Below are 10,466 nucleotides of genomic sequence, written 5' to 3'. Positions count from 1 at the left end.
ATCTATAATTAATTAAAATTAAAAAGGATGGGAATGTAGCTCAGTTGTAGACCCTCCCTGGATTCCATTCTTGTTATCCCAAAGAAGAGGAAAAGGGGGTGCTGAAAGTGAACTGCAATGGTAGAGCACCCGTCTAGTGTGCAGGAAGCCTTTCCCTTCATCCTCAGCAACGCAAAAAACCCAAAGATTTAAATGGTAACTTTCGGGCCGGGGAGATAGTTCAGTGGCATAAGTGCCTGCCTGGCAAGCACAAGGTCCTGAGTTCAATCCCTGTACAAATAAATAGATGGTAACTTTCTTAACACCTCTCTCTCTCTCTCTCTCTCTCTCTCTCTCTCTCTCTCTCTCTCTCTCTCTGACAGAAATACTGTGGAAATAATTCTTTGAAATACTTCCAACCCCTGCTATGTACTAGTAATGGGTTAGGGCTTGAGCTCAGGTATAGGAAATGAGTAAGGCCTGCCTCCTGTGGCCAGGTGCTCCCAGCCTCCACGGGAAGACAAATGCATAGTCTGTTAATTGAGCTACACAATTCCAGTGACACATGTAATAGATGTGTGTACAGCCTGATTTGAGTCAGGTTGGGAATGGCTTTGAATGCTTCTCTAAGGAGACTGGCTTTTATGCTGTGGTAATTCAGGCCCACGAATAGCTATAAAGCCAGCATCTGCATGCATGAATAGATTTACTGTAATTCTTCATGTCCTATCACCATACATCTGCTTTGTGTAGACGGAGTAAAAGATTAATGGGATTAATAGCTTCAAAAGTTGATCTCCTGCACAACACATTTATATTATGCTTCTCCTATTAGATATACTTTTGCTCAAGAAACAAAGAATTGATGTGTGCATTTGTGTGTGAGAGAGTGTGTGTGCTTGTGGGATGTACTGGAGATTGAACCGGGGGCCTTTGCATGCTGGGAAAGCACCTTGTCACTGAGATACAGCCCTGGCCCAACAGAGTTGACTTAGGTGAAGTCTGTGTAGAAGCCATAGACACAGATCTGACGACAGTTGCGTCAGAGATGTGTGTGGAGCACATGCAGAGCTGAGACTGGCACAGATCTGGCCTGAGAGTCGTGGAAAGCCTCCAGGAGGAAGTGGGCTGCTGGAAAAAAAGAGGAATTGAGGAAGCCAGCCAGGAAGCCGAAAATTCAGAGTGGAGGAAGGGAGCTGAGGGCAGGGTGGAGAGGTTTCGCATGCCAAGTTGAGGGACTTGAGTCTCCTCTGAGAAGATGACAGCAATCCATCAAAGGTTGTCCTGTTAATAACAATGATGAGGATGGAATGTGTTTACCACATACCAGGGGCTCAGCTAAGGGTTTACCAATATTATCTCATTTAACCCTGACATGCACCATGTTTAGATAGCTGAGATCACGTTGGTGACCTTGGGAGAACAGAGACCCAGACCAGCCTGGAGGCACAGGTAGTGGTGACTCCAGAGAAACAGCAAAGGAGGGATGCGAAGGAAGGCATGGAGTTGATGCTGAATTACTTGTGTGCTCTCAATTTTTTCCCATTTGTGATCTGTTTTATCGCCCCACATTTCTGGGCATATCTTTTGTTTGTATTAAAAAGAATGTTCTGCTGTTGGGTGGAGTTTCTATAAACGTCATCAGGTCAAGTTGGTTGATGGTGCTGCTCAAATCATTTCATAAATTTTACTTTTTTCCAGCTACTGTACTTGTGGATTTGTCTATTTCTCCTTCCAGGTCTAAATCTTTTTATTTTATTTTATTTATTTGGTACAGGGTCTCGCTACGCAGCGCAGACTCCTAGTGATCTTCCTGTCTCACCGTGCGGTACCGGGGGATGGGGGTCCTTGCGCTTGCCAAGCAGGCACTTAGACCGCTGTGCTATCTTCCCAGCTCTTCTTCTAGTTCTATATCCTCGAACTGATAAATTCCGTACGGTCAGGAAGGTACTAGGGCACAGACCATAGAACATTTGCTTGGGACTGTAAGAAAGGTTTTATCTCTTTAAATATAGAAATCACTACTAACCCAGCAGGCCTAGTAAAGCCCAGGGCAAATGCAAATAAGGGAGTCGGGACTTTCGGCCAGGGTCCTTCCCTGCGTTGGCAAGGCAACTGATACGCAAGACAGCCAATCGGTGAGATACTCACCTGTGGAGGCGGGTTCTCAACAAGAGCCAATGGGAGGCGAGGAAGATGGTCTTGCGGGCCAATGGGTTGGGCGAAGGGGCGGGCTTCTGATGAAGGAACAGCGGTGGGAAAGATGGCGGTGTCTCTCTGCTCCTCGGGCTGGTGGCAGCGCTGGCGGCGGCGTTGGTCGGCTAGGGAGGGGTCCAGGATGTTGCTCCTTCTTCTTTTGCTGGGGTCTGGGCAGGGGCCTCGGCACGTCGGGGCGGGTCAGGCGTTCGAGTACTTGAAACGGGAACACTCGCTGTCGAAGCCCTACCAGGGTGAGGCGCCCGGGGCGAGGTGGTCGTCCGGGAGGGGGGCTTCGCGACCTGTTTTCCTTGGTGGACGTAGTGGATGCCCGTGACTTCTCCGCCCAGAGGAAACGGCCGGGGGCATAGGGACCCACGTTTGAGCACCCCAGATGCGAAGGACAGGGATCCGCCCCCTCCTCTTCTCCAGTCCTCGAAGTTTCCAGTAGTTCGAGGCTGGGTGCTCCGATGCCACCTGCGATAGGAGCTACTTTGGAAGCTCCGAGTGGGCGACAGCCGTGTGGGCAGGAGTGGGGACTGTGGGGAGTGAGTGGAAGCTCCCAGCCCTGAGCCAGGATCGCAATGTAGCTGTGTGTGTCCGAAATAAAACGAGGTAGAACTGGGGTAGAACTTGACCAGACTGAGAAAGATTAAAATTCTGTTGCTGGTTACAGTACTGCTCTTCTGGCCAGGATCTGTAGTAATGAAAAAGGCTGGTTAACTTTGCAGTGTTTATCCGTCACAGGACCCTACTGTGCACAGCTTAATGACCAGAAAGTAGGAATGGTACAAGTCAGTGAGATGGCTTACACATGCAATCTTCCCCTCTGAAGTGTGGATATGGGAACATCATTTATTCATCCAGCAGCTACATTGCCTCCCAAGTGCTGGTCATACTGCAGGTCAAACAGTAACTTTCCCCTGTAGGAGTTTATAGTCTGGGGATGAAAAGACATAGCTTAAAGCATTAAAGAATTAAGCCAACAGGCCCAAGGGCCAAGCTTTTTTTGCTATAATGGAGGTTTTTTTTTTTTTCTTCCATAGTGCTAAAAAGTTCACTCATAAAATGGGAGTAGATCTGAGCTATTGTTACTGCAGCTTGCACGAAGTGATAGCTCTGAGGTACTGTGGGGTCTTCACCTCACATAGCCTTGTGAAGAGAAGCTGTAAAGATGGTAAGAATTTGAGATTTAAGAGTCATGCTGGTGCAGTTCCGTATTCCTAGCCCTCAGGAGGCTGAGGCAGGAGGCTAAGTTCAAGGATAGCCCAATTACACAGGGAGACCCTGTCTCAAAATACGAAACAAAAAGATTTATGTGTAGCCAGACTTATCCATGTGATTGTAGTTTTGATTGCCTGGAAGACTGAGGCTAGAGGAACGCTTGAGCCCAGAGGCTCAAGGCCAGCCTGGGCAACATAATGAGACTCCTTTAAAAAAAAAAAAAATGTGTGACTGAAGGTAGGTGACTGAATTGAGTGACATGAAAGGGTAAGAAAGAATGGTTCCAAGTCTTAGAGGATCCGTGGTAGGTCTTTGAACGGGTTGGTGTTGAAGGATTTGAATTGAGCTACTTCCTCCCTTTAGGTGTGGGCACGGGCAGCTCCTCGCTGTGGAATCTGATGGGCAATGCCATGGTGATGACCCAGTACATCCGCCTCACCCCAGATATGCAGAGTAAACAGGGGGCCTTGTGGAACCGGGTGGTAAGAAGGATTTTTTACCTCCTGTGTTGCTGACAGCCCCAGATTGTTGTGAAAAAGTTCAGTGGTGGCATATTGATTACTTTTACTGTCTGTTTTTAGTATTCTGTTTTTTGGTTTTTTTTTTTAATCAATACCAGGGATCTTTACTTCAGAAATCATAGGTAATGTTTTTAATAGAGAAATCAGATACTTAAGGAAATGCTCTGCATTGCCCTAAGTATAGCAAACAATTCATTTTGAAGCTATTTTCAGAAATGTCTTTAATTCCTGATTGGCTCAATAGTGCTGTTTGCTAGGTTTAATGGCATATTTCTGTTTTAATTATTATATTTTTTTATAAAGTGAAAGACTAGAGCCTTCAAGGTAGAACACACCCGTAGCCCCAGCTTCTTGCAAGGCCGAGGCAGAAGGGTTATTTCTGGGAGCTCAAGGCCAGCCTGGGCTGAATAGTTCAGGGCCAACCTGAAGTACATGTGAACCCTATCTTAAAAAAGGGTTTTTTTCCATATGAAAAATCACTGAGCTGTTTGTCATCTTTATCCTTCTCTGGACTTTTGCTGGCTGCATTGTCTTCCTTGAGACAAGAAGTGAATGCTGCACCATTCCTGGTGTGTTGTACTGTGATTTTGTACAAGTGTAAGACGAGGCTTTCTGTTTAGTTTCCAGGGCTCTTTCTAAACCTTTTATGACCGTGTTACTTTGGGGGATTGTTTGACCTCCTTTGGTACTTTCTGGCTCCCATGAGTAAAGAAAAAATCTTTTACATGGATCTTCTCATTGGTTGTAGATGAGTGAACCTCAGAAAAGAGAACTCCTTCTTTTCCCTTGTTCCTTTTCTGAAGCAGAGAATTCTCAAGGAGCTCAGAAGCTAGGGAAGTTTCCCTGGGAGCTCTCCGCACAAACTGGCCCCGTAACCCAGATTGTAGTGCCAAGCTCGATTTTGGACAGAGTGCAGAGCTCGGCAGCAGATGTAAAGGGCAGTTGAAAGACGAGGCTTCTAAGTCCGTCTCTTTCTGGGCACGCCCCGGGCCCTGAGCAGGTTGTCTTTGCCTGCGCTTTCCCTTTCTCCATCTTTCCCGTGAGCTTCCTAAGACCTCTTCTACTTGCCCACCTGGGTTGTTGTGAGAATATAATAAGAACAGACATGAAAAGACTGGAAAGTTAAAATGGCGAAGGGAAATATGCACTGTCATTTCACCTGTTACAGGTTTCCTTGATGAGACTCTTGGGGGTGGAATTAAGCAATTATATCCAAGACTTCAGACTTTGCTGCTATCTTAGTAGCTGTCTCTAAGCAGCAATTCTAGCCTCAGGTCTAGTGCTCTTGCCCTTTTCCAGATTCTCTGATACCTCTGTTCTCTGCTCGCTGGCCATCAGAAAGAGCTGTGGGGCTGTCTCTGAGTTATTTGTGGGACTCATTTGTTTGGACAGTGGTTAAGTTTGGCTGCTGTTGGTATTGACACCTGGGTCCCATCTCCAGAGCTTGCCATGTAATTGGAAGAGGGTGCACCTGGCTCTTGGGACTTAAAAGCTCCCTATGGAGTTTGATGCAACGAAGTGTTAGAGCCACTATTAGTCACAGCGCTGAGGAAAACCGCAGAGCCTTGTGCTGTCTTGAGACAAATGCCTGTTGAGGCAGTCTGACCTTAACTGGCTCTGCCGTCTTCCTGTGGCTTCACAGCTACCTCATGGCTGTGGGACAGCGTTTGGCCACTGAACTTCACCTTGCTAGGGAGTCCAAATGAAATAGCAGGAGGATAAAGCCCCAAAATGACGAGACGGGGACTGGGCTCATCCGAGGAGGCTAAGCTGTTGGAGATCTCCAGGTTCCTTGCTATAAGCAGAAGTACCCAGCTCCCTTTCCGTTTTCACTTTGTATTCCTCTAATGCTTTTGGAAAATAGCCCAGAAACTCAAAATGAAAAGTGAAAAATGATCACGCAGTACATTTCCAAAGAGCTGGAACAATTTATTTGGAGAGTGTTTAGCTGAATCCAGCTGGCCTATGTGCTTCTTACCTGCTTTCTTCACGGTGGACTTTAACCAGGAGCCTCCTTCAGTCTCCTTAAAACTGTTAAACTATTCAGAACACTTAGTCACTTACCTCCTCCTCTGTTTTTACAAGTTCTCTGTTCAAAAAGAGAAATAGTAGTCTGATTAGTACCCACCTCCTAATGTTTCCACAGAGGTGTGCTTGTCACCTCTGGCACATTGTGCTTCCTGGGATGTTTTGAGGGTCTGGGGCACTGTGACATGTCCTCTTCCTGAGAGCTCCGGCTTGCCCCTCGCCTAGGCAGAGGGCCAGGTTCAGTGAATTAGAGCTGTTTATAGCATCTGCTAATCATTCTTGGAAACCTCGGCATAATGGCTTAGCTTTTCTTACTCTTTTTTTGAGAATAAGACTTTGACCTTTCTTTAAATCCTAGCCTTTTAGAGTCTTTCTGGCAGAGCAGTGATCTTAAATTGCAAATGAGGATTAATCCAGCCTTGTGTACTGAGGAGACTGAGACTTTTCTGGATAGCTGTAGGATCATGGGGGCCTCTCCTGCCCTTTCCATCAGTGGAGTCCTGTCATGTTTCTGCTGAGAGATGTTGAAAATAATTGGGCTTTTTATTCACTTCTCATGGGAAATGTCTTCAATGGTTGACTGGCTCAGTCTGTTTAATATTATGACTAAACACGTCACAAATCTGAGGTTTCGGTCTTCAGCCTTAGCCTTAAGCCTGCATTTACGTTTTCCGGGTCTGTGGGGAGCCGTCGAGGGCTGGGGGGGTCCTGCTTTCCTGCTCCTCATTGACCCCAGTTCCTCTCACTGCAGCCATGTTTCCTGAGAGACTGGGAGTTGCAGGTGCACTTCAGGATCCACGGTCAGGGCAAGAAGAACCTGCATGGTGACGGCCTTGCAATCTGGTACACAAAGGATCGGATGCAGCCAGGTACCGGGGAGCCTGCGTTGCTCATGTGTGAGGGTGGTGGGCCTGCTTTTTCTGTGCCCTCTTGCAGAGAAGGGTTTTCCCTCTCCCTCGATGTCTGTCGATGAACATGGCCTGTCGAGTCTCTAGTGTGGGGTCTGGGTCCAGCCGAGTGTGACTCACATGGGGCGATTCCTTGCTCCTAAGTTCCACCCAAGTTTCCCCATGAAACTTGGCCTGGTGGCTGGGTGAAGCCCTGGCTCTCCTGAGCACTGGTGAGCTGGTTTCTTCTGGACACAGCCAGTGAGCAGTCTCAGCACTCTGAGTGACAGAAGAGTTAGGTATTTTCTCTTGTGTGGGATCCTTGCTCTGGGTAGCTGTCAGACTCAGCTTGATTTGACCTGCTATCTTTTGTAGCAAGAAGTAGAACCTGGGTGTTCAGTTTTCTCTTGGGGACACAATCTGCATGGAGTATCTGTGAAGCATAATTCTGCAGGGGCTCCTTAGCGACCCATTAGGATCAGAGAGATACTGTAGTGGGATCGCAGTAGCCTTTTCTCTTTTCCCGCCTTCCACTGCAAACAGCTCCAGCTGGTGACTGGACCCTGGTTACAGGCCCACACTTTGCCAGGTGCCTTTACCTGTGTGTTCTCATCCTAAGAGAGGCCCAGGAGCCATTGAATCTCGCCTTGCCTTCATCACAGGGAGCTAGTATTCTTTTATCGACTCTTGGCGTTATCTCATTGTTCATCATCTGTTCTTTCTCTCTAGGGCCTGTGTTTGGAAACATGGACAAATTTGTGGGGCTGGGAGTATTTGTAGACACCTACCCCAATGAGGAGAAGCAGCAAGAGGTAATGGCAAGTGTCAGAGCCTTAGGTCAGCTGCCCTGATGTGACGGTTCTTTCCCTCAGGAGTGGTGTGCAGCAGGGGACAGAGGGGACAGCTAGTGAGGGGTCTTCATCTTCTAAACTTCAAAAACTTAATGTCCTTGCCAGTTGTTTTTCTAGAACTGTTTATGATTGCACAGCCCTTTGGGAATAGCTGTCATGAATAGGTGCTGTTTCTTTATTGTCCACAAGGTTCTGTCATGCAAGTTCCGTTGCTGTGGAATTGAGCACATGTGGCCAGGTGGTGATTGGCTGCTCTACCTGCATGAAAGTAGGCTGGATCCGTGTAACTCAGCTCCCCTACCTCGACTCATCTTGGCTCCGTGCTCCTTTGCAGCTTGTTGCCCTGTCCAGCATCTTTTTCTTCTTCCTGTTCTCCACCACAAGCACCACTTCTCCTTGCCTAGAGGAAAGGCTCCCAAGGAAGTTGATGAATCCCAGCATTTTGATGAAATGAGGACCTGGCCATTGCCAGAGTTTCTTGTGTCCTATAAGCTGACCCTAATGGTTCTTTATTATTTTCTTACACTGCCAACAGACTACTGTCATACGACATTGCCATCATATGGTGGCAGAGTTACTATGACAAGTTATCACTGAGTGTCCTGTAACTAAATAATATTCCACGAGGAAGGTAGGACTAGGAATGAAGGCAGAGTTATCTTTATTTTTCCCCCAGGTTTATTATGAAGAATTTAGGGCCAGGGATATAGCTCAATGGCACAAGTGCCTGCCTGGCAAGCGCAAGGTCCTGATTTTGATTCCCAGTACAAAAAAAAAAAAAAAAAAAGGAAAAGGAAAAGGAAAAGAAAAATAGAATTTAAAAACCTATAGCATGAGCATTGTATCTCCAGCCCTCAGTGCAGCAGTTAACATTCTCACGGGCTCACAGGAGCGGAGGTGGAAAGTGAGACCTCATTAGAAGAGCCTTTTGTTGTGAGGCAGAAGGCTGCTCCTCCCGTTCCTCTGGGTTTCTCTTTATGCCCCACACTGAACACTTTGTAGGTGCTGCCAGGCCCTGGGAGTTACTACTGTTGGGAAGATCAACATGATCCCTCCTGCCATCCTAGAGCCATGGAGATGTGTGCTGGGGGAGCTCAGGGCACTGTGGGGACACAGAGCATCTGGCCTTGGGGAGGTGACAGTGTTGGTGGGGCAGAGGTGGAAGGCGTCCTTGGGAAAGTAGCATTTAGGCTGAGATCTGCAGGAGAAGGATCCGGTGTGCACACAGAGGAAACAGCATGTGTGAAGGCGCTTGTGCGTGAGGAGATACGGGAGCACAGGCTAGGCGTGAGGCTAGACGAAGAGCGGACTCAGCAGTCCTGTGTGCACCGTTCCAGGGCCGCTGCGCGCGTGGCATTCTTTAGCACTGCCCTTGTCCCTCCTCAGCATGTCCCCTAGCTTGGGAACTGAGTGGCTGGCTGAGTGTGTAGCCCAGCACTTACCACGCAGAGTGTGGGGCCAGGTTCTGGAGGGTCTCATCTTGCTGAGGATCTGGATGTGATCCAAGGGGTATATGCGCACACAGGATTTTAAGGCCAGGAGAGTCTAGGTTTGTAGTCCCACAAAGGAGCCAGCAGTAGCTAGAAACACTGCACAGAGGTGGGTTTCAGAGCTTGATAGTTTTAAGCCTGGCTCTTTGTCTCTCAGAAACAAACTCTTTCACCCTCTTAGCTTGTATTTCATGTGCAGGAAGGTTAGAGAACTTGCTAGTGTCACAGAGGTGGGGGCTGTGACTGCAGAGACTCCAGTGTCAGTGTTGTACTTTATTATTTGAATCGCCTAAGCAGAGGGTGACAGTTTGGGTCTTTTGAAAACTGGGAAATATCTGTGGGTTATGGGAGGAGGATGTGCCAGACGAGGGTGGTGGAGGTGGAGAGGTCGTGTGGAACAGTTCGTCCAGCTCCGCGAGATAGGAGTAAAAACTTGTCTGTCACTTCTTGCTCTCCTCATAAGATCAGGAAAAGACAAAGACATCCATTTTTAACGTTTATGTTGAGCACGGTTCTGGAGAGTCGAGTTAGAGCGTTTGTACAGGAAAATAAAATATCCCAATAGGAAAGGAAGGAGAACTGTTTTACCGGTGACAGATTATAGACAATCCTGAAGAATCCGAAGAAGACCTATTAGAAGGGGGACAGTGGTGCAGGCCTGTCATCCCAGCCACTTGGGAGACGAGACAGCAGGACTGCAAGTTCAAGGCTGGCCTGGGCTATGCTGGGAAGCTGTCTCAAAAAACCAAAACTGAACAAAAATAGTACGCAACTCAATAGTAAAAAGAGAACCTAGTGAAAAATAGGCAAAGATTGTAAATAGGTATTCGTTCAAGGAAGATAAACAAATGGACAGTAAATATAAGGAAGGATATTAAACGTTACTATCCACCAGGGAAAAGCATATGACCCTAATGAAGTACTGCTTTAGACCCAATAGGTCAGTAGCATAAGAGAGAAGAAGTGTTGACAAGCGTGTGGGATGATGGGACGTTCTCTTCTGTAGCTGACGGAAATTTAAAACAGTGCAAAGGTGCTCTTTGGTTTGTTTAGGTGGGGAACTAACTCACTGGGGATCAAACTGGGGACCTTGCCCTTGCCAGGCAGGCACTTAAGCCACTGAGCTATCTCCCTGGCCTTGCACAGGTACTTTGGAAAATAAGCATCTTTCCTTTCCTTTCCTTTCCTTTCCTTTCTCTTTTCTCTCTTCTCTCTTCTCTCTCTTCTCTCTCCTCTCTCCTCTCTCCTCTCTCCTCTCTCCTCTCTTCTCTCTCCTCTCTCCTCTCTCTC

At 47.5% G+C, this 10,466-nt stretch overlaps 1 protein-coding gene across 3 annotated transcripts in view; it reads left to right on the top strand.

The window, feature by feature from the left end:
• The first annotated feature begins 2,211 nt into the window (after window positions 1-2,211).
• Lman2l (lectin, mannose binding 2 like) overlaps window positions 2,212-10,466 on the top strand; it is an 18,361-nt gene continuing 10,106 nt past the window's right edge. For 2 of the 3 annotated variants that reach the window (XM_004633167.2, XM_004633166.2), the window contains exons 1-4: window positions 2,212-2,429; window positions 3,763-3,881; window positions 6,700-6,817; window positions 7,565-7,647. In XM_004633167.2, the coding sequence (XP_004633224.1) occupies window positions 2,243-2,429; window positions 3,763-3,881; window positions 6,700-6,817; window positions 7,565-7,647 (507 nt within the window). In that variant the 5' untranslated portion in view covers window positions 2,212-2,242. The remainder of the gene's footprint in view (window positions 2,430-3,762; window positions 3,882-6,699; window positions 6,818-7,564; window positions 7,648-10,466) is intronic. The other variant, XM_023717390.1, reaches the window with a different exon arrangement.

This window comes from Octodon degus, unplaced genomic scaffold, assembly GCF_000260255.1.
Source record: "Octodon degus isolate 3935 unplaced genomic scaffold, OctDeg1.0 scaffold00052, whole genome shotgun sequence".
NCBI lineage: Eukaryota > Metazoa > Chordata > Mammalia > Rodentia > Octodontidae > Octodon > Octodon degus.
Note: the sequence above shows the minus strand (reverse complement) of the source record. Positions and strands in the feature narration are given on the sequence as shown.